Source organism: Acartia tonsa, chromosome 13, assembly GCF_053477335.1.
Source record: "Acartia tonsa isolate MP-2025a chromosome 13, ASM5347733v1, whole genome shotgun sequence".
Taxonomy (NCBI): domain Eukaryota; kingdom Metazoa; phylum Arthropoda; class Copepoda; order Calanoida; family Acartiidae; genus Acartia; species Acartia tonsa.
In genome coordinates this window covers 32,816,122-32,840,664 of record NC_137272.1, presented here as the reverse complement: position 1 = coordinate 32,840,664, position 24,543 = coordinate 32,816,122, and the positions used below count along the sequence as shown (strand labels likewise).

Below are 24,543 nucleotides of genomic sequence, written 5' to 3'. Positions count from 1 at the left end.
TTAATGAACCAATAAATCAAAATTCCTTAAATTCCCCAAAGTTGTTAAACCAACCAATAAGAAATCGTTATTATAAAACTTTGAGGACTAGTCCAATGTCTCCTCCCTCCCTGGTTGTGATTACAGTACCCACACAACTGTTCATACTGATAAAGAAAAAAAATAAAAGAAATTGATAAATTCATATACAAACCAACGATAATAAATATAATCACCATTTTGCGGATTAAGAATATTGGCTGAAAATTTTTGACACTATGCGTTGAAATGAACAAATCAAAATTCAATACACAATTCCAAATTTTTTTAGTCAACTTACAAGATAACTTATATAAAACTTTGGGTACCACTGTAATTTATAATTCCAAAGTTTTTGAGTCAGCGAATAATGTAGTTTCTCGTTTTCATTCGAATCCGGTGGATAGGAACCAGTACTTATCCACACGAAAAAACTATGTCTAGCATCGTATTATATCCAGCTTTCTACGAATATAAAAATATACAATCATAAGATTAAAACCAGTTTTTTTAGCCAGTGCCTTCGGCACCTCGGGGCTAAAAAAACTAGTATTAATCTTATAATTGTACATTCTATATCCGCGGAAAGCTGTTTATAATACGATGCGAGAAATAACTATTATTCTCCAATGTCCCATTACTTCCTGTCAATATTTGATATATAACGGAGCAAACTATATCATCTAAAAAATATTAGCTTGTTTTTGCCGCGCTACTAATAGATGTAAATGTTATCTACTTTTAAGTATTATTTTATCTATTCTTATAAATAAATAAAAAAAAACTCAATAAAGGTATATACTAGGTTATGCATACAAACTAGTTACGTATGAACTAAATGTACCTTTAATAATCAAAATAAATTCAAGACAAATAGAAAAATTCAACATTTTCATTATTAGAATAACGTTACATAGTAGTCTTATATGTAAGCAGACTGCTTAATGTTGGACATAATGACGACGCAAATCTATAACATGTCAGTCTTTCCAGATGCGTTAGATGTAATCAAAATAAGCAAGGATGACAACTTCTATATTTGTAGTTAAGCACAAAAAATCATTGATGGACAAACGGACAAAGTGAGTTATAGATTAGATGTTCAGTGGTCAATAAACAGAGGTTGAGGAAAAGAAGGGGAAAGAATTGATTTGAAATAAAAAATATTTAAAGTTGTAAGTGATTGAAATTTTTGAAGGTAAAGAAATAGGACCATAGAAAAAAATCGAATTAGCGGGTTTCGTCGTATTTTCACAGTAGCTTTTCTCCTATTTCTAGCACCTTATTTTCGAACCCTGCAGGGGAATCATTAACATTTATCTAACCTAACTTAAAATAACCCATAAAAAGCTACTGAGAAAATACGACTAAACCGGCTACTTCGTTTTCTATCCATGATCCAAAATTTATTTTTATAGGTTTAGCTAAAGCTGGACATAATGTACTGTTTGTAACCAGATTCAGCCTCCCAGCGATGCCTAACCTTACACAGGTAATTCCTGGGAGGGAGGGGACATTGGGCTGTTTATTACACAAAGTTTTATAATAGCGTTTTCCTATTTGTTGGATTAACAACTTTACGGAATTTTGATTAGTTTGTTGATCAAGATGACCGTCCACACGTTTCAACCACTAATTTTAATTTGCAGAAGGAGATGTACATCAATTTATCGGCCATTGTCTTATCCCTTTAGATCCCTGGAATACCCTCTAAGGGATAAGACGATTGAGGAAAAAAATTGTTTACATCCCCAATGATGATAAACAAAAATTACTTCAAAATTATTGGTTGAAAAGTTTGGATACTACACTGGATACAAACCAAAATTTTAAACCAATGAATTAGATAACGTGGTTATAAAACGTTGGGTACCAGTGTTACTTTTAGTCCAATGTCTCCTCACTCCCTACTAAGTATTTTGCAGACAACCAACCTTTTGAGACCCTAGCTGTTTTTTTTTATTAATGATGATTGGGCTAAATAAACTGAAAATGTTTTAATATCACGCGTCTTATAGAGGGTTTTACCAAGGGGTGTATTTTCAATTTTGGGGCTTTTCTGAATTGGTAAATACATCCCGTTTTGCATCATAACTTTTAGAGTTTAGATAGAGCCTTTCTATCCAACAGAAATAAGTAAAAATAACAGTTATTAATATAAACTATTATATGTATTTTTTGCTTTCATCAAGGCTTTTTTTTGCATTGAACGACAGATAAACAAAACATGTTGGCTTGTACATTTTAATCAATATAAACCTAGTTCAATTAAACTTTATAGTTTAATTTGTAGCAAAAACTCGTATGATAAGCTGTAGAAAAGTAAAAAACGTTTTATTTTGACTTCCTGGTGTGAGGTCAGTTCAACTTATCAAAAAATAGTACGTAGTTCGTTGTTCATTAAACATTAGATTCGGTTGATGCTTTATAAAATAAATTTAAAATAAGGGAGGGGTAGTTAGTATTTTTAGCCCCCCCCCCCCACATGGGTTAACCATAAGCATTATCATTTTTTTGTATTAGATTGAGGTACACATATATGCAAAAAATAGATGATAACCCTTCTTAAAAAGTAAAAAATTCTGCACTATTAAGCCTGATCATTTACAATTAAAGGGTAAGCAAAAAAAATGCGGACATTTATAAAATTGAAATTGCGCGGCTTGTGTTAATAGTAGAAAAATACTACGCACACCTTTAGAACCGCTAAGAAGTCTATTTTTAGATTCCTGTGCTATGCATAGTTTAGGAGCTACGTGTTCAAATGTCCCAACTGACTTAAGACTCTACTTGCGAGTAAATTTGTGGACATTTTACCATCTGGCTCCTAGATTATTTGTAGCACAGGAACCGTTCTTATATTTCCAAAAAATAGACTTCTTAGCGGTTCTAACGGTATGCGTAACATTTTTCTACTATTAACACAAGGCGCGCAATTTTAATTTTAAAAATGTCCGCATTTTTTTGCCCACCCTTTAGATTGAAGTACAAACAGATGAGATGCAAGAATTGGAGGACACCCTGACACAAAAAGCTGCAAGTTCATTTAATATTACAGGTAAAGGTTTGTCCGGCCAGTTTGGCTTCAAAAACCAGTTATGAGCCATACTGAAAAATAATGTATAGCAACGAATTACCGACAATTTTCGCGAATATTGAAATAAAAATAATAAAATTTTTTAATCTTAACACTTTTCATTTTAATATCCACGGAAATGTGTCTTTAATACGATGCGATAAATAACTATTCTAGTATGGCTTCAAAACAAATTAATATCTGCTGAAATCTCTAATAAGAATAAGTATATTAAAATTTAATGTGTACTGTCTAATATCATAGACAATAATCTACGATTAATAAAATAAAAATTATAAGACTATATACCTATAAAATGTCCATAATAAATAACTATTTTATAAACGTTTTATATAGCAAGGCCGCTTTTCAATTTTATTATTTTTCATAATAGCTAATTAATTATAAAAGGTGTTTTCATGTAACCAAGGATGAAAACAACAAAAGTAGCACAATCCAAAGCACACAAAAAATCATAGATGGACAAACGGACAAAGTGAGTTACATAGCAAACCAATTAAATTATAAACTTTTTGTTATCGATAAAGTGAATATTCACGTAAAATTCTAGCTGTCTATCCTAAATACCAGTCAAAGAAATCCTGGACGGATTGACTAACGGACAGACAAAGAGAATTTTAAACAGCTTAAATACTGAATATAAATGTGTCTAACTATTATGGTACTGATAAAAATAAAATAACAAACACACAAACGGACATAATCAAAATAGATGTTTTTTTCTGCACAAGTTTTTGTTTCAGAAAATAAATCTGGAACAAGACGTTTATGATGAGGTGTGTATTCACATCCGCATACTATTTCATCCACATTGACTTCATATTCGCAAAATAACACATGTCTTAAGTAGAAGAAACAAGATGTTTATAATAGAATTGGGACGGATTTTCAGCCATTTTCAATAGCTAGCCGGATTCCGGATATTGGAATTATCCTGCCGGATATACAGCAATTTAATTTTTTGTATTATACAACAAAATCCCTGTTCAGAAACAGTCACAAGCATTATTTCTTAAATTCTTGCTACTTTATAGCAATGAGGAAGTAACACTTCATTTAAACTCCAGATTAGATAAATTGTTTAGAAGTAGGATCAACATACCGGATTTCTGGTGTTAGAAATCAGCCTGATATCTGGTATCCGGCACAAACCAAGTCTATATGTCTCTGAATGCTTAACCGACATGGTTCTACTTAAAATTGCCTTCCTTTTACAAAGAATTCTACTCAGTAAAACTAAAATGGTATATTAAAGGTCGAAATACCTAGGGAGGGAGGGGATATTGGGCTATTTATTACACCAGTCCCCAAAGATTTATATAATGTTTTCTTATTCTTTAGCTTAACAACTTTGTAAACTTTTCTTGAATTTTGATTGGTTGATTTATTAAGTTGAGTGTTTAAACATTTTAACCACTGATTTTAGTCTACATAAGATGTAATTTTGTGTACATTTTTGATGATTTATCAATGTGATACATTCGCGGAAGTAAAGGCATACCTTATGATAAATGTGGAAATATTTGAGTAAATCTAGGTATAATAGATTTTCTGGGGCAACTACACAAATGCACAAATTAAATTGACTTTTATTTTTGATAGAGTTATACTAGCACCCTATTTTGGGTTAAAATAACAATTTAAAATTTTCTTTGCAACCAATAATTTTAACAAAATGGGGTGATATTATTTGTCATCAATAGGGATGTAAATCAAATTAGCGTTCATTGCCTTATCGATTAAGATCCATGTAAGCCCTAGACGAAATAATTTATTGATAACTCTTGAAAAAAACTAGCAGTTGCACACCTAGATTCTAGGGGCACTGAATTCAAATTGGTAGGGAAGGATAAAATAAGATCCAGATCTTACAATAAATGGCTTAAAACCATCTCTGGGACTTCAGTTCAGTATTTATCGAAATATAAAGCTACAAACAAAAAACCACACTACTTTACGTAATAGAGTATAGATATAGTTATAAATGAGCTACTTAAATCTTTTTTTATTGAGCAATTTTATAGTTGCTTCAGAGATATGTAATTTCTATAGGATTTACTTTTTACTGTCAAAATAGAGATATAAAAATAATAGTCCCTTTCGTAACATCGCCCAATAAGGGGCGATTCGTCGTATTTTTAAAATGCCTTTTATAGGTTATTTTAGGTTAGGTTAGGTTATATTGGATTAGGTGATTGCCCCACAGGGCTAGGTAATTGTCCCCGCAGGGTTAGAGCCACCCTCAGGGGCTAGAAATAGGAGAAAAGCTATTGTGAAAAATACGAAGAATCGCCCCATAAAGTGCGATGTTACGAAAGGGACTATACCCAGATTTTGTATTATTATATAATTTCATATTTTATAATTTCTTTTGAAATTGTATAATAATATTTTTTCTAAAGTTGTTTGAAAAGGCTTCCAATTTAGTTTTAGAAAATCTTCGAATTTTTTTAGGGTTTATTGATGCCGTTTCCAAAACCTCAACTGGCTTAACAAAGGTATATTAAAATAATTTTTAATTAGAGTAAATACCCTAGAACTTAGTCTGTGGGTCTTTAAAAATTTTAGTCTACAGATGAAGTAATTTTGCAAATAATAATTTATTGTGTACATAAATTTATCTTGCATTGTCTCATCCCTTTGGATCCCTGATTATAATTCAAAATGTAACTTTTTTATCAGGGATCGGCAGCCGCTAAGCCACAGAGAAATTTTTTAAATTAAAAATTCTGCTCTGTATAAACCTGTTCTAAATATAGCAATCCATATTTTAAAATTATCCCAATTGAGTTTCAATTAATGGTTAACTTGGTAACTAATGGACGCCTTATTTTTTTTTTTATATAATAGAGTAAAACACTGGAGGGGGAAGGGGTTTAATAACTGTATTTCCCCTTCCCGACTTTTAATTGTGTCTTTACAAATCGGGAATATTAACACAGTCAAGTCGCTACAAAAAAGCAAAAAGCAATTTTTATACATTTATTTTTTTATATAGACGCACCAACATTCTTTGGAGTTGCTACGCTACCAGTTGGACAAACGCTGGCATCTCATCATTACCTCACCCTTCCTCAATGAAATGGGCATTATACTAGGTCAGATTTATTTTTGTTGCTAAGCAGCTCTTTAACAAAACTTGTCCTAATAAAACGCGTGTGATTATATCAGCTTTCTTTTAGACAAAGACGAATATACTGAATAGCGCGTCGTATTATAAACAACTTTCAACGAATATAGAAATGTAGAAAATTACTTTGGGGACTAGTTTAATAAACAGTAAATTGTCCTCTCTTTCCTGGCTTAAATGTATGTGTTTAAAAAAGGTTAAATCAATATTGATATTAGTTTATCAGTAGTTCTCAGGAAACATTTAATATAGGGTATTTACTCCATGCAGCAAAATGATTGATGCAATATATCTTACAATGGGCATGATGACTTAACCAATCAAGCCTTGACTTGGAACCCCTTCATGGGGAAAACCAGGTAGACCAAAAACAACCTGGAGGAGGGAATTCCAGGATGAACTGAGAGATGAGAATTTATCATCTTTCAATGATACCTCTACTGAGGCCAAATTCAAAGAAAAATGGAGAACCATTGTGCGTGGCCTACGCTCTGAAAAGAAGAGATAAATGGCAATGATGATATCGTACAAAATTTGAAAATAATGGGCAGATTTTCGTTGGTTTATTAAGGTTAGGTCAGGTTAGGGCACTATAGTTATAGATTCATTCATGACCCTAAACTTTATCAAAGCTAAATTTTTGAGAGATAGAGAGAATTGGTGTTTTATTAAGATTTTCTAAGTAGCAATACCCAGAGAGAGAGAGAGAGAGAGACAGAGAGAGAGACAGAGAGAGAGAGAGAGAGAGAGAGAGAGAGAGAGAGAGAGAGAGAGAGAGAGAGAGAGAGAGAGAGAGAGAGAGAGAGAGAGAGAGAGAGAGAGAGAGAGAGACAGAGACAGAGAGACAGAGACAGAGAGAGACAGAGACAGAGAGAGAGAGACAGAGAGATGGGACAGTGGGCAGTTTAATACACTAGTCCCAAAAGTTTTTTAATAACGTTTTCTTATTAGTTGGATTAACAACTTTGGGGACTTTTAACGGATTTTGATTAGTTGGTTTATTAAGATGAGTTTCCAAAGGTTTCAACCACAAATTAAAATCTACAGAAGGGGTTAATTTTGTGTATTAACATTGGGGATCTACATCAATTTATCGGCCATTGTCTTATTGCCAACTAGCGGCTACGCCCCTAGAAGCCTCTAGGGGCACTTCAGGTAGAAGGGGTAAAAGTCGACCTCATCCCATTTTAAATCTCAAAAGAATAGGTAAAAAAATATTTTTTTTGAGGGGGAGGGAGGAAGGTGAAGACACCCACCCAAAAAATAGTTTAAAACCTTCCCAGGACTTATAAGAAGCTTTACTGTAAAGGAGAACAATATCGCTTCAGCGGTTAGCGAGATCCTTCGGGACAGACAAAAACGCTTACTACTTTATATAATAGGATATGTACACTAGTTTTTTTTAGAAACATTGAAGAAACATATCAATTATTGCAAAAATGACTAATTTTAGTTTTTTCTTCAATTCTCGGAATTTATTCAATTTATATTTGTTTTTAAAACATCACTGAATGTAAAAATGATAATCGACTAGGTTTGTTTTACTTTTATTTTCTCTAGACTTACTATTGCTGGATGTAAAGCATTTTCTCGTATTCATTCGAATCCGGTGGATAGGAACCGGTTCTCATCCATACGAAAAAACTATGTCTAGCATAATATTATATCCAGATTTCTACAAATATAAAAATGTACAATCATAAGATTAAAACCAGTTTTTTTAGCCGATGCCTTCGGCTCCTCGGGGCTAAAAAAATGGTTTTAATCTTATAATTGTACATTCTATATCCGCGGAAAGCCGTTTATAATACGATGCGAGAAATAACTATTCCTTGCTTAATACTAATAAAGAATATTGCTATAAAATGTAAGTACAAAGTCATTATGAACTATTTTTAAAACTTTAAGTCCTAAATTAAGTCCTAAAAAAACATAAATGCTAGGACAATATCCTCAAACAGAAGAGTAAAGAACTTTGTATGTTGTACTTGAAAAAAAACTAGATTTTTATTTTATTTTTCTGATTTTTTTATGCAATCATTCCACTTTCAAGATCAGTGTAACACAGGGAGGGATGTGTTAGTATACTTTAAATTAATCTGGCACCCAAAGTTATATAACCAGGTTATCTTATTCGTTGGCTCATAAATGTTGGTTACTTTTATTTAGTTGGAACATTTATTAGATTATCAGAATTGTATAATAGTATCAACCGGATAATGCCATTTTCGCTTTGATTTAATCACATAAAACTCCTGTTACTTTTTATACATACTAGCGGCTTCGCCCCTAGCCTCTAGGGGCTTTTCCCCAAGAGGTGATAAAAAAATTAAGGCGAAATTCATTAAAGGACCAAGGAAATCTTAAGCAAAAAAAAATGGGGGGGATTTTTTTGTTTTTGGGGGGTTGGGGGTGTCCCACCCCACAAGAAAATAGCTTAAAACCACCACAGGACCAATAGGTATATACCCTGAAGAGTAGAATCCGATCGGTTCAGTGGTTACCGAGATCTTAAGGGACAGACAGACGGACAGACAGACATCGTTCTACTTTGTATTATAGATGTACTAGCGGCTTCGCCCCTAGACTCTAGGTACTTTGCCCCAAGAGGTAAAGAAAATAATTTAAATCAACTGCCTAAAAAAGGGGGGAAGGAGTTTTTTGGGGGGTTGGATGGGGGTGTCCCACGCCCCAAGAAAATAGCCTAAAACCACCACAGGACCAGGAGGTATATTCCCTGAAGAGTAGAATCTGATAGGTTCAGTGGTTACAGAGATCTTAAGGGACGGACAGACGGACGGACGGACGGAAAGAAAGACGGACGGACGGACCGACGGACAGACAGTCTGACGGAGGACAGATGGACGTACGGACGGACAGACATCATTCTACTATGGTACTATAGATATAATATATATTTGCAGCGAATGTAATATAATTTGCTAAATCAAGTTCACAATTCTCACTTACATTTACTTCTTATTAATTACTGAAATTGGTATACATTGCAAATAACCAAACATGTCTAAAACCTGACCCGAAGTTATGAACAAAAAAACTCACTTCACATTATCTTAATTTTTTATAATTAAGGGTTAGGGTCAGTGCTCGACAAGGCACTTCGAGGGAACTTTCCACTCAGACGTTTTCCTTAAATGGCTGCAAAGATTACCTAAAACCTCCCAATGAGACGGACGTGCGTAATTATAGAATACCTATAATAACTCCCAAGAATCAACTTTTTTGTTTTAACACTTAATATTTCTTTGTTCTTAATTCTGATTCATTTTACAAATTTTACTATTTATGATTTAATCTGCAAGGACATGAAGGATCTTTAATCTTCTACCGAATCTTATTGTACAAGTTTGACTTGTTAGGTAATTTTCTTGTTGGGGGTGGGGGGGGAGGGTGAACAATATAATAGGTCCAGGATTTAAAAGTGATTTTTTTCTTCTTTTTTTTTTTGGGGGGGGGGAGGGGGCTGGGGGAGGTAATTTCTTCGCGTAAACTCTAAACAACCTAAAATCTAATATATTTTTTTTTAAGTTTAGGGGGCTGGGCCTTCACTACCCCGATTTTGATTGGGTGAAGAGGGTTCACCCCTATACCACCAACCCTTGGACGCAGGGGGTAAGAGAGGGGACTAAATTTTATTAACACACCCTTTACAATTTCAAAATTTTATGGATAAATCTGTATTTCTGTGAAAACTCTTAAATTGAATTAATTGCCCATTGTCCCCCCCCCCCTTACTCCCTGCCTTGGATGTCATTGTGACCTTAATATTTTCAGTTATTCTACAAATCGTTATTTTGGAGACAATATCAGTTTTTCTGTAGGTGTCATATCCCTATATCCACAAATACTGTTGTCAATTCCTCACATGCATTTGTCATCTATGGAAAAAATTGGGAAAAATGATAACCAGTTTTAATATGATATCATAAAAAAACAAGGATTTTCACCATCATGCAATAAATTGGCGAAGCTGAAAAATCTAACAAACAATAACTAAGAAAAACTTTTTTTTTAACCAAGCAATCGTTTTTGTCAGATATAAAATTATATTTATCAAATAAATTGTTGTGTACCTTGTCTGAGAACTACGCTTGTTAGATGAATCATAATGCAAAGTTTGGTAGCGATATGATGATTCTAACATGCATTATTGATCTATAATAGCTAGCCGTCAGGAACTTACGGACGAACAAAACCAAAATTAATTAAATATAAATTGTCAATTAGGTTGGAAGAAGAATCTGTTTTATACATTAATCTAACACAGATACTCAATTAATGTTTGTAAAAAGGTTTATAAACTACAGATGGCTAAGGATTTAATTTCCTATATGGATCTTTTATTGTCAATACATTAAATCTTTTTTACGTAACTTTTAGTTTATGTAACTGCCAATTTTTTTTTGCAAATAGTGGCTATTTTCGAAGGGGCAGAGCGTAAGCTAGATTAAAACCATCCAAAGCCTTTATTCTGAAAATAAAATAGCCTAAAACCAACAGAGGACCTATGTGAAGTTTACCTGAAATAGATAACACAATCTGTCCAGTAGTTATTGAGATCCTAAGCTTCAGACAAAAAAAAACTCACTACCTTATATAATAGGATGAATGCTAATTAAAATTATATACTTTCAATGCATTGTACAGTACATTCATATCAAAATTATTCTTTTCTATATATAAACTATTTTGAATACACTTGAGCCATTTTTTGTGTGCTTTAAGTATATATTGGTATACTTATTAAAAAACTGGAGGCCATAGGAAACATTAGTTAAAAATGATGGGGGAAACTCATCACTCAATATAAATTTTTAGAAAAAAAAATCTGGGAAACTTCCCCTTAAATAGGCCAAATAAAACCTTACAGGACAAATGAGAATATTCACTGTAAAGGAGAGCCATATATTCTTTTAATAAAATAAAAGGATGTTTGTTTGTAAGAAGGATCTTGCTAACCACTGAACCGATATGTTTCTCCTTTACAGGTTAGCTTCTCATCCAATCCCTCCCCCACAAAAAAAGGAGGGATTATACTATTTCTTGATGACTCTAAATCTAGGGACAGAGGTTCAAATTCAATTCACCAGTACATAAAGTACCCCTAGAGGCCTCTGGGGACGTAGCCGCTAGTTGAAATTAAAGTTAATATCTTATATCTAGAATTTTTATTCATTATTTTTGTATGTAGGTCATTATCTGGACATACCGAATGTGCAGTTCCTGCCAGCAAATGCTGAGATGCTTCTCTCCTATGGACTTGGACACCCTGATAATGGAGGTTGGTTATTTTCTATCTATCTATTATATATCTATCTGAGATACTTCTCTTCTATGGACTTGGACATCTTGATAATGGAGGTTGGTTATATTCTATCTATCTATTTTCTATCTATCTGATATGCTTCTTTTCTATGGACGATGTCACTAAAGTAACTATCCTTATACTAAAGTAACAGGATGTTTGTCTGTGTGTCTGTACCGAAGAATCTCGCTAACCGCTGAACCGATTGGGTTCTCCTTAACAGGGTAGCTTCTCATAGGTCCCGGGAAGGTTTATAACTGTTTTCTTGGGGGGTGGGACACCCCCAACCCCCCCAAAAATGAAAAATACCCCCCCCCCAAAAAAAAAGTTTTAATTTTTTAACTAAAATTAACGCCACTGCAGCCTATTAAATCTATTAAATGGGACATTTTGGGGGGGGGAGGGGGGTGAGTTCGACCTCTTTCCTCCCCATTTTTAGTTTTAGGCTTTTTTTAGGGGGGGGGGTAATTTTTTCTAGGGGCGATTTTTCTTGGGAGGTTGTTGGTAACCTTGCCCTAAATAGTTATAAACCCTCCCAGGACCTATTAGAAGCTAACCTGAAAAGGAGAACCATATCGGTTCAGTGGTTAGCGAGATTCTTTGGTACAGACAGACAACCTTTATTATAAGGATACTACAAATCTAAACACGAAAATTCAACGACAACATTTAGATTTTTTAGATGTATGTCAATCTTAAATTATCTAAAGTTTTATGCAAATCATTTGTTTGCCGAAAAAATTTGAATGTATAAAATAAACTTCAAACTTGAAGTAAAAATCACAATCTATGTTATATTTTTATTTTTTTGTAGTTTTGTTTCTTTTTTTAGCTTGGTCATCAAATCTTCCTGACTCGACCTTCGGCAGGTGAATTTTATCATTAAACAAGACAGAAGAAGTATTTAATCCAATAATTTTCATATTTTTATTGTATTTTGTTTCGACATATTGTGTATATTTTAAGAAACGAACATACTCTAAAAGTGTTCGTGTCTGTCTGTTAATCAAAGTATGATTTTTATTATTAACCATTAAAAAAATTACTAGGGTTGTCCTAAGTCTACCATCCAGGAGAGTGCAGGAATATGTGTTAACTGAAATATATTACTAGCAAAATAATATATTCAAAGTTTGTTCTAGAATATTCATTATTAATCTCTTTAACAGTTAGGGAGTTGAATCTATTTTTATAGAAGCAGAAATATAATCTATGATTACGGTTTGACCCTCTAAAAAACGTAATCTACCATTCCACATTCCCTCTCTTGGTGATGATATCATCAAAGCCGATACGATTTTTGAAATGTACCATTCCACTTTCAATAGAGGGAAAACTGGAATGGTACATTTATGTTTACATATCAGCGTATTCATAAACATTGATTTCCTTATTTAATCAACATAATAGTAATGGTATATTCTAGTTATTATTTTTATTTTACATAAAAAAATTTTAATTGTAAATAGTATTTTATACATTTCTTATTAAAATCAACATAATAGTAATGGTATATTCTAGTTATTATTTTATTTTACATAAAAAAATTTTAATTGTAAATAGTATTTTATACATTCCTACGATTAACATAATTTAAAAATGGTATGTATGATTTCAATAATGTCGATGTTAAAAGTGTAACCACCATTACATTTTCGCCTCTCTTGAAAATGGAATGGTACATTTCAAAAATCGTATTGGAATTGATGACATCATCACCAAGAGAGGTAAAATTGGAATGGTAGATTATATCATCACCAAGAGAGAGGAGAGTGGAATGGTAGATTACGTTTTTTAGAGGGTCAAATTCGTAATCATAGATTATATTACTGCTTCTATAAAAATGGATTCAACTCCCTAACTGTTTAACTTTCTGTTTTGTCTTTCTTCGTTGTCTAACTCTCTCAATGGTCAACCGTATATTTTGTTTTTAATATTAAACAGATTCTCTACTATTGGACGAAATTCTCTTTAGTTACCACTAAATTGCTATTGTTAATTGTTATCTTTTATTTTATAGATTGATCTATATTCTGTTGAATGCTGTTTATGCTGATTTTGTTAAGCCTTATTTCTTTGTCTATCCACAGGAAATTATCATTTCAAAACACCATTTTTTATGTAAAAGAAACAGGATGTCAGACTGTCAGTTTGTACTAAAGTATTTTGCTAACCGCTGACCTGTTATCATTCTCAGATTCTAAGAAAGTTTATAACAATTTAGGGAGAGGGTACCACGATCCTCCCAAGATAAATAATCCCTGGAAAAAACGCACCCCCCCCCCAAAAAAAAAATATTATTTCTTTCTAAAACTAAATCAACATGATGTATCTATCTTCCATTAGCTTATCTCCCCGTCATAAGCCAAAAGAACATGTTAGAAATGATTCAAATTGTAGATAGACCTTGCGAGGCAGATGCTAATCAACTTTTCCCTAAATGAACAGGTAATCTTTGTCATAATTTACTTGTATTTTGTCACTGTACTTAATTTTGCCAATAAAATATTTGTTTATTTATTTTTGTTAATAGATAAAATATAATTATTTTCCACTTGATAAATATTTCAAAATAAGTTTTTCAATTAATGCTTATTACAGTTTTAAAGAACGCTTTTAAAGTTTGTCCACAACCAAAAGATATATCAAAAGAAAATAAAGAATGACAAGCATACTTACAGACAGACAGACAAGGTTACTTGTAGAGAAGCATTGATACTTAAACTAGACCACGTTAAAAATCTTTCAATTGACATTTGAAGATTTCCAAATTTTTGACGACGAAACTCGTTTGATTTTTACTTTTATATTTGAAGGACTATTGGAAGTTGGAGAGAAATGCTGATTTTTCATTTTACATGTCCTCAATACTTATGGATAATGTTAATCCCAGGCTACCAAACACTGCACAGGTATCTATCTATCTATTTTATTATTTATCTATCTATCTATTAACTCGCGACCGTGGCTTAACTCATACCACATTCGCTCGTCGTCAAGAAGGTGAGAGTTTCGAATCTCGGCTCAAAACTACATAAGCATAGCCGTTAAAAAAGTTCCTACTTCTGCTATGTCTGATGCGGAACATCAATAGACGGAGTGGGGGAATACCTTGGCCCAAAACAGGCGCAATTCTGAACTATGCACAGATTTTGCAATTTAAAAAGTTAATTTTGTCTTTTGTATTTCACTTAACCTTAAACAGAAAAAGGAAAGATACAGCTCTACTTAGTTATCATTGGTATCTGACGTTAAAGTGTCATGTACTGCAACCTTGCCCTTATCAGGAAATTGATAGGTAATCTATCTACCAAGTATTTATCGACCTTTCTTGAAAAATCATCATAATATAGACCTTTTACTTTCACTTTATACATAATAAACTGTATAATTATATAAATAATAAAAAATAATAATATTGCTAAAAATTCAGTTAATTTGCCTTCGTAATATAAACAAAAACATTATTTTTGTCTGTCAACGTTCAATGAATTGTGTGTACTTTATGATATACATTTATCAATTATAGGATACTGTAGTTTGTTTTGGAGCTTAGTTACTCAATAATTAACATTGCATTGCATGCTTTTTTATTTCAGAAATCGCGACTAAGTTATCTAATTGCCTCATTGGTATCATAATTTTTGTGCCAAAATCGTTTGATTGCATGGCCTATGAGTTTTGAAGTCCTGCATGTGCATATGATTGCTATTAGTTGTACTTATTTAGTATTTATGTAATGCATTTCCCTAACTTAAACTTCTAAAAGTGAAAAAGGACTTATAGATAATTCTTGATTAACTTATTTGAAGCAAGCTGATCTGCATTTCTGAGATAATTTGTCATCCTTGTTGTAATATTTCAACAGCTAATAAAAAACTTGAAAATTTTCTGAAGGTGATGATTTTTAGTTGATTGTTTCTTTTTATCAAGAAGTAGATACAGCACAGTGTTCATACATTATGGATAAGAGCCTAAATACTATAGTAGCTAAAATTTTGTAAGTGTGTGGGATCAATAAATGACGAAGCCCAATCTGTACCACTTTTGATTCCTGTGACGTCATATAAATGAGGGAGATGAGAGGAGAAGTGGGAAAGAAAATCCCTTAGAAATAGATGGAGAATCATTTTTATGACGTCACAGGAATAAAAAGTGGTGCAAAAGTGGTACAGATTGGGCTTAGTCTCAATAAATCTATAAATATAGATGTTTAATCAGACAACTAAATGGATCCCCCCGTTGGGGATCTTTTTTCGTCTGCTAGAAAATTGCTTTCTTCTCTTTTAAAGCGACTTGACTGTGTTAATATTTCCGACGCTATTGGTGGATTTTCAAAGACCCAATTGAAAGTCGTTACAAGGTCCTCGGGGTGGAATAAACGTTATTTAACCCCTTCCCCCTCTACTGTTTAGAATTAATATCTTCTTTTTAATGTATTATGGCCTCCGGACCCTCAGGAAAAAGCCTTTAGGGCTGCAGAAGATAAAATTGGCAAAAGTGTAAAAATTACTGTTTTTATTTATGAGGAAGTTATTATAATATAAATATTTATTTAAGATTATTTTTTTCAAAAACTTTGATGACAATGACTTAAGTGTTTTCTTATTGTATATAAAATTATTTATGATTAAATGAAAATTAGCAGAGAAAGAGGGGACATTGGGTTAGATTTATTATATCAGTCCCTAAAGTTTTATAATAACGTTTTCTTATTTGTTGGCTTCACAACTTTGGGGAATTAAGTGATTTTTGATTGGTAGTTCCATTAAGTTAAGTGTTCAAACGTTTCAGCCAATAATTTAAATCTACAGAAGGGGTTATTTTGTGTATCATCATTGGGGATGTACATCAAATTATCGGCCAGTGTCTTATCCCTTTAGATCCCTGAAAATCTGATCTTGGTTATAACATTTCCTCTAGCGTTTATCTTATTTTAAAGACACAAAATGATGACTTTCTGCTGTTATGTTAGGCGTCTGACTTAAAAAATTCTAATAATACAGGGAACGCCTTCAATCATAAACAGGCACATTTCGCAACTTATGTGGCTTCAAGATAAAGGCTGTGCAACAAAATGTAACTCCATCACTTGACGATGATTCGCTAAATTTGTTTTTCATATTTTAGCTTAATTGATAGAACACTGTTTTTATTTATGAAGAAGTCATCTTAATATAAATATTTATAAAGCATTTTTTTAAAAAGGTGATAAAAATCAAGGAAAAATTTAATTTTTTATACTTCAGTTCACTGTTTGATAATAATATTGTTGAAATTATGAAACATTATAAATTATATGACAATGTTGTAAATAAAAGTTTAATCAGAGAGAGAGAGAGAGGACAATATGCTGTATATTACACTAGTTCTCAAAGTTTATAAAAACTTTTTCTCATTTGTTGGCTTAACAACTTTGGGGACTTTTACTGAATTTTTATAGGTTGGTTTATTAAGTTGAGTGTTTAAATGTTCCAACCACTAACTTTGATTTACAGAATGGGTAATTATGTGTGTCATCAATTTATCGGCCATTGTCTTATTCCGTTGATAAAACATAAATGATTAAAGGTTTCTCAAATAATTGTGGTACAAAAACCAAACAATAAATTCTTATACTAAAGTAACAGGATGTCTGTTTGTCTGTGTGTTTGTACCGAAGGATCTCGCTAACCGCTGAACAGATATCCTCAACTAGCTTCGCATTGGTCCTGGGAAGGTTTTAACTATTTTTGGGGGGTTACCACCACCCTCCCAAGATAAATCGCCCCTAAAAAAAATTATCCCCCCCCAATTTTTTTTTCACTTTTTCTTTTAAAATCTAAAATAAAAAATTGGGTTATCAAATTCGACTCTCCCCTCCTCAAGTGCCCCTAGAGGCCTCTAGGGGGCGTAAAAGAGTGAAGCGCTGGGAAGTGTCTAACATACTTCTAACAAGGAGCGATGAGAAGTGGGAAAAGAAACCACTAGAAAAGAGATGGATATAGAGGTATTTTAATGACGTCACACATGACTTTTTCCATTGCTTTATATAATTAACTTCAGGTTAGGTATAGGCACATAACGAGTATACGAGTATAGACTTCACGAAGGACTTTGGCATAGGAAAAAACTAACATCTCTTTTTTTAGTAAGGGAGGGGGGATAGGTTCTATGCTCTTAAAGCACTTTGACGGAAAGCACCCAATTATTTCAAAAGAAGGTGTATCAACTTTTTTACTTTTTTATTTAAGATAGCTAGCCGGTTCTTTTAGTAAGTAGTAGATGTAAAATTTTTCATAGAATTCAGATATGCAATCGGTTTTTTTTGTAGACCTCTTATTTTTTAAGTAATTTAAGTTTTTAATAAAAAATAATCAAGTCGGTTTTAAGGTACTAAAACGCAACAAAATAAAAGAAGAAAATGGCCAGTATGAACAAAAATAGTAAGATCTTTAATTTGACACCTTACTTTTAAAATTCTGTTGAGTAATTTTTGAAGAAATCAATTTTTTTAACCTCGGTTTAATCAAAACTTTAAAGTAAAATATAATCTCCCACAGGCATAAAAAATATGGGTTCATATATAACTTTAGAATCAGAAAAATATTATGAATCCATTGTAAGCAAAATTGAAAAAAGTAAAAAAATAAAAATAATAAAAATGGCCTAACGTATTATTTTTACAGGTAACACTTAATTGTAACTATTAAACTAGCCAATCACAAGTCTCAAAAATTGACTAATCAGGAAGCTTAACCTCATAACCTCAACCAATAGAATTGACAAAAAAAAGGATAATGTTCATAGAATATATATACAATAGATACTACAATGAAAATAGTGATACTTACATAACATGTAAAGAACGAAAAATTATGAACAAATATGCTTCAATCTGTTTATAAACTTCAAAACAATGCACTTAAAAATGCTTTATTGTTTCTTGTGTTTAAAAAATATCTGTTACATTGTATGTATATTTATTTAGGTTTATTTCAAGTTTCAAGTTTTCAAGTTGTTCAACCCTTTAAAGCCGAAAATTATGATTCTTAAAATAAACTTATATTTTTTATTATAGTTTTATAAAACTTTTTCAATTTAGCTTACAATGGATTCATAATATTTTTCTGATTCTAAAGTTATATGTGAACCCATATTTTTTATGCCTGTGGAAGATTATATTTTACTTCAAAGTTTTGATTAAACCGAGGTTAAAATAATTGATTTTTTCAATAATTACTCAACATAATTTTAAAAGTAAGGTGTCAAATTAAAGATCTTACTATTTTTGTTCATACTGGCCATTTTCTTCTTTTATTTTGTTGCGTTTTAGTACCTTAAAACCGACTTGATTATTTTTTATTAAAAACTTAAATTACTTAAAAAATAAGAGGTCTGCAAAAAACCGATTGCATATCTGAATTCTACAAAAAAATTTACATCTACTACTTACTGAAAGAACCGGCTAGCTATCTTAAATAAAAAGCAAAAAAGTTTATACATCTTCTTTGTTCATATTTCATAAAAAGTAAAGTCAAACGTAGGAAGGTAATGTACATAAATAGGTGAATATACTGAAAGTCTGTAGATTGATGTACGTAAAGCATACATCTTAGGTAGATAAATTTTCATTTTTGTATTGAATGAAACTAATCTAAAAATCAATTTGCAGGCTTCTTGTTGTCAAAACTTAATTTTCTTCTTCTACTCTTTTCTATTCAGCATAGCTATATTATAGTTTAGACTTTAGTAGATATATTTCATGAAAAGTATAGATTTAGCAGTTTTAGAGATCTTAACTTACTCTCTAAGCTCTTCTATGTCTCAAACCTCTTTTTCTATTCAGTGCAGCTACATTATATTTTAGCCTTTATTACCTTAAAAGTATAGGTTTAGTACTTTCTAATATCTTAATCTTAACAGATAGTCTGTATTTATAAGCCTTCTAACCCTTTAATTGAATACATTCTATAATACAAAGTAGCTTAATGTCTGTCTGTCCGTCCCTTAAGATCTCGGTAGCCACTGAACCGATTGGATTCTACTCTTCAGGGAATATACCTGCTGGTCCTGTGGTGGTTGTAGGATATTTTATTGAGAGGGAGGGATACCCCCACCCCCCCAAAAAGCAAACCCCGCCCCATTTTTTTAGATAGGTACCTTTTTATGTAGATTTTCTATTTACGTCCACCGCAAGAACTCCCGGCTAGGATAACCACATATACGACGTACAACACAGAGTAATTTGACAAAGAATAACTTTCTTGAAAATATCTATAGCTCTTCGAAAACTTCTATATAGGAGGGTTGACTTCCCCTTACCTCATAGGGAAAAAGCCCCTATAGGCTAGGGGCAAAGCCGCTAGTAATACATATAAAGAAACTTTCCAAAACCATGCATAAAAGCATTAAAAGATGGTCTTTAAAAAATTATAATTTAGCGTTGATTTCATAAGTTTACATATTATGTGCTTCGCTACCTACTTTTCTGTTTTAATAATATGTAGTTTGTGTTGATTCTAGTTTTTTTCAGGGATATTAGGGATAAGATAATGGACGATAAATTGTTATACATCCCAAATTATTATATGAAAAATTACCCATTCTGTAGATTTAAATTAATTGTTGAAAAGTTTGGACACTACAAGTTTGTAACCAACAAATCTAAATTCAATAAGAGAACCCAAAGTTTTTTAACCCAAAGAATATGATAAGGTGGTTATAAAACTTTGGGTACCAGTGTAATTTACAGTACACTTGCCCCCCCCTCCCTCCCTGATTTACATTTAGTGACAGAACTTCTGTCTGGGAAGTTGGAATCAGAGATATTTATTCAAAAGAAAATCCGCGTAAATTCTAACTTGTGAATTGTAACTTGGGGTTTATTGGGTCAAACTTCGTCTTAATAAAAGACATCAATATCATAGTCTTATATTATAGTCCTATATATATGAAACTTCCTATTCATTATGAGATTTTATCCCATCGAAGGAGCTTATAGCGCCTAATAAAAAATGACGTCATACAATACAAATGACCAATGATAAGCAAGTATACCTTGTGATGTATTCTGACCTATAATTGGTCATTTGTATTGTATGATGTCATTATAAAGGCCCTTTAAGCTGCTTTTATCCCTTTTATTGGGAAAACCATTGATTGAGGTCTTAAAGGCTATGGTCGCAGCTAACAACTTTAATAAAAAGAAAGTAAAAGATTTTTTTCTAGTCATCTTCTAAATTGAAAATAGAATTATGTAACAGCATCAATACAGTTAGAAAATCAGGTACTTTCTCTTAAAGCTTCTTGTCGAGCACATAAGCCCCTTTCTCTTATTTTGAAATAAATTTGAATAAGGGGGATGGTTAGTTTTTAAGTTGAAGTTAGGTTAGGATACAAGGTAACCCCGCGGGTTAGGTCCTCCCCCTGAGGTACAAATCAAAGCTAAACCCTCATTTTTATTCAATTTTTAAAAATTTGGATGGGAGGTTCAATGCTCGCTATTTACTTTGAGGGAAAGAACCCAGATATAAAATCTTTTCTAGTTCAATTAAAGAATAATTTTAACCATTGTATAATGGAATTTTACAATTAATCATTTGTATTGAAATCTTCAAATTTATTTAAATTTAGAAAAGAATAATTGAATTTGAAATAATAAAAAAATATTACTGATGATGTATATTAAATTAATTTTGTATATCCCAATTAAGATTCAATCTAATCTCTAAGTTTTAAGCTAGCGAAGGATAGAACAAGTTAATACTCTTACCTAATATCTATCTATTATCTTATTGGTAAAGCTACACTATAACTCAATTTGTCTTTGATTCCACTAAAAAGGAAGAAATTAACTTGACATCTATTATATTTAGATATATGGCTATATTTTATTTTAAATCTTTTGATTTTTGGTCTGACCTTTTTTCTGTATAATTCTGGGGAAATGCTATATCATATACCATTAAAGATAGATGGATAAAATCGAGATAGTATACTAAGTTGCTTAACTTTTTTAAGCTTTGCTACTTTTGGATAATATCATCCTTATTTTTAATAATTTTAGATTGGATTTATTCACTGCAGAGATGGAAAACCTTTGCCACCCAGCATTGAACAATTTTATAAAGGTGGGTTTTTATTCAAAAATCGCAAAAGAATAAAATCAAAACTTAAATTTCTATGATGAATATATATTATTTGCTTTTAATTACTTTAATTGTTTTCTTAACGAAAATCTTTGATATTTTACAAAGGGCCTTCCCTTTTTTAATAAGATATATTTTTTTATAGATTATATTATATTTGTGTTGTTATTTTAGATTCAGGAGATACGATCATATATATTTCTTTTGGCTCTTTGATAAAGTAAGTTCAACATTATTCATTTTAATATTTTATTTTACAAAAATAGTATTAGTAAAATAGCAATATGAATTTTTATATGGTTATCCCCCACGTCTTTTTGTCCTTTTTGCTTATTTTTAGTTTCGCTTTTAAAACTACCTGTTGTTGTTGTTGTTCCTATTATTTCCAGGGAGATGACAATGGATATTCAATTTTAAAAAGTATATATAAGGAAGGGGTTAATGGGCTGTTTATTACACTAGTCCCCAAAGAATTTTAATAACGTTTTCTTATACATTGGCTGGATAAATTTAAGGACTTTTATAAATCTTGATTGGTTGGTTATTTAAGTTGTGTGTCCAAACATTTCAACCATCAATTTTACATAATCTACAGAATTTTTTTTATCATTATTAGGGATGTACAACTATTTATAGGCAATTGTCTTATCCCTTTAATCCCTGAAAAAATATCTTTTTATGAAACCTAATTGTGGAAAAGTTCGAACAAGGACCATAACCGTATCAAGATTTGAAATTTAAATCTTTTAAACTTAGGGAATAGATGATAATTATTATAAAACTTTGGTTATCAGTATAACTTCCAGTCCAATTATCCCTTCTTATCCTGACATTACATGTTATACAATTGTACTATAACATAAAATTATAATTTTAAACTAAAATTATAATTTTGAACTCATTTTCCTTATTTACTTTTCTATACCACATTTACAAGTTGGAAAAAGTGATAAGATTTTTTTGCCATATATTTACACTATATGCATTTACTGTTTTCATGGATAGAGAAAATACGTGGATATATTGACAAGGGATAATTTAACGTCAATTAGGGTTGCTAACATGTATCCAATTTATTGGTCAGTTCGTTACTTCAGTAATAGGGGAGGGTATGGGGTAAATGGGGGGAGGGGGGGTATCGTTATTTTAGCCAGCTCCGACTGTAACTTTATTAGAGTACAAGAAAATAAGGTGCAACTGTGGTATTCGGCAACCGTGAGCCATGCCTATGGCACCCCTGATCTGGGGTTCGGTGGAGGGTCAATGGCCCTCCCCCGAGTCCTGGGGAAGGGGTCTAGTGACCCCCTCCCTACGCTTAGAATTAATGATTGAATCTGTCATGTTTATTATGGTTAACTGTATTCTTAATTCTCCCCCACCCTTTTCAGGGATGGGGGATCATTATTGCCCAAACTGACCATTGTATATGTATTATTTATGCTTTTATGTTATGACTATTTATTCCTATCCATGTAATTATTGTTTGTTGTATATAGCTTCAGTATCTTTTAAACCTTCAATAAAGTGACAACTGAAAATAGATGTTGATCATTATCTAGTGAAAGCTAGAGAAGCGTAGCTTCTCTATAGTAAGGTGTCCACGTCTGTCACACTGCCGTAATCTAATTGAACTCCGGTGTCTGCCATTTATCCTCGGCGGATACCACAACTTTGGTGACAGCTGTGTGAGATTACGGCGAACCACAAGTGTAGAGCAGACGCGCATCTGAGGCTAAGGTACTCCCAGCAGTGAATCTGGCAAAACTGACGCAAGCAACCTGAATTACCCACCCTGGACAGCAAAGTTTAACTCTGCATCCGGCAGTTGTGGAAGCGAGACAGCGAAATTTGACGAATAACCGCGAGCAGCGCTGATATCTAACGGAGAATTGAGCGCCAAAAGGGCTGAAACAGGCCTGCGGACCGGCTGAAACAAGCCAAATAAGTGTAAACGGCTGGAAATAGGCCAACTTTACTGCAAGAAATAGCAGGATCCGAACCAGTGGCGCTAGCAGGACGGGACATTCCCTGCCGCCATCAGCCGGATTTGGATCAGCGGCGCTAGCAGGACGGGACATTCCCTGCCGCCGATAGGCTGAAACATGCCACATAGCTGCAAGCTGCGAGCTAACATACGAGTGTAGTGCACCAGAACAGAGAAAAACTACGTCAACTCCGAGTATCCTGAGAAGCTACAACGCAGCCACCCATCTAGGAAACAGATATTATATCACATTTGCAGGGATTACCACCCTAGTGTGATGGCCAAACAATAGATTTATGAGCAAAGCTTGGCAAACAAATTGTTGTGTTGTGATAAATCTAAGAATAGAACAGGCTTGGATTATTGTGTATTGTGATAACAGCTAAAAATAGAACAGAGTTGGTAAACAAATCTGTTATGCAATTGTGATAAGGACAAAAATAGAAGCTAGATGTAATATAATAAAGACCCTGATATACAATCAAAACAATCTCAAGCCCACAGCACAACAACAATACACCCCTTATTCCAAGGGAAAGGGAGGGGCCCCTCTCCATTGAAGGCAAATACAATCAGGGTGATATAATAGATAAGCCTAGGATTAAGAAGAAAAGGCCCTATTACACCAGCACACAGTTACCCCCCTCCCTCACAGGGGGAACGGACGGAGTTACCCCCGTCCCCTCACGCGCTTCCCCCTTCCTACCCACACTAGACTAAGTCCGTCTGTAGTGTGGGGCTAGCGATCGGACACACAGAGCGCCATTCACGGGTAGCGCAACAGAGTGCGGAAAATATCATAAATCCAACGGACGAAGCGGACCAATGAGAGAGCGAGTTGAGGGGTGAGAGCGCGTT

General features: G+C 32.7%; 1 protein-coding gene across 1 annotated transcript in view; it reads left to right on the top strand.

Moving 5' to 3' along the window:
• The window catches only part of LOC145334910 (UDP-glycosyltransferase UGT4-like), a 43,156-nt gene that overhangs the window by 2,157 nt on the left and 16,456 nt on the right, over positions 1 to 24,543 (top strand). The window contains exons 3-13 of the mRNA XM_080180539.1: positions 1,437 to 1,510; positions 2,998 to 3,076; positions 5,570 to 5,613; positions 6,114 to 6,213; positions 11,458 to 11,547; positions 12,404 to 12,440; positions 13,592 to 13,661; positions 13,972 to 14,019; positions 14,388 to 14,483; positions 21,620 to 21,683; positions 21,876 to 21,921. Coding sequence (XP_080036665.1) covers positions 1,437 to 1,510; positions 2,998 to 3,076; positions 5,570 to 5,613; positions 6,114 to 6,213; positions 11,458 to 11,547; positions 12,404 to 12,440; positions 13,592 to 13,661; positions 13,972 to 14,019; positions 14,388 to 14,483; positions 21,620 to 21,683; positions 21,876 to 21,921 — 748 coding nt within the window. The remainder of the gene's footprint in view (positions 1 to 1,436; positions 1,511 to 2,997; positions 3,077 to 5,569; positions 5,614 to 6,113; positions 6,214 to 11,457; positions 11,548 to 12,403; positions 12,441 to 13,591; positions 13,662 to 13,971; positions 14,020 to 14,387; positions 14,484 to 21,619; positions 21,684 to 21,875; positions 21,922 to 24,543) is intronic.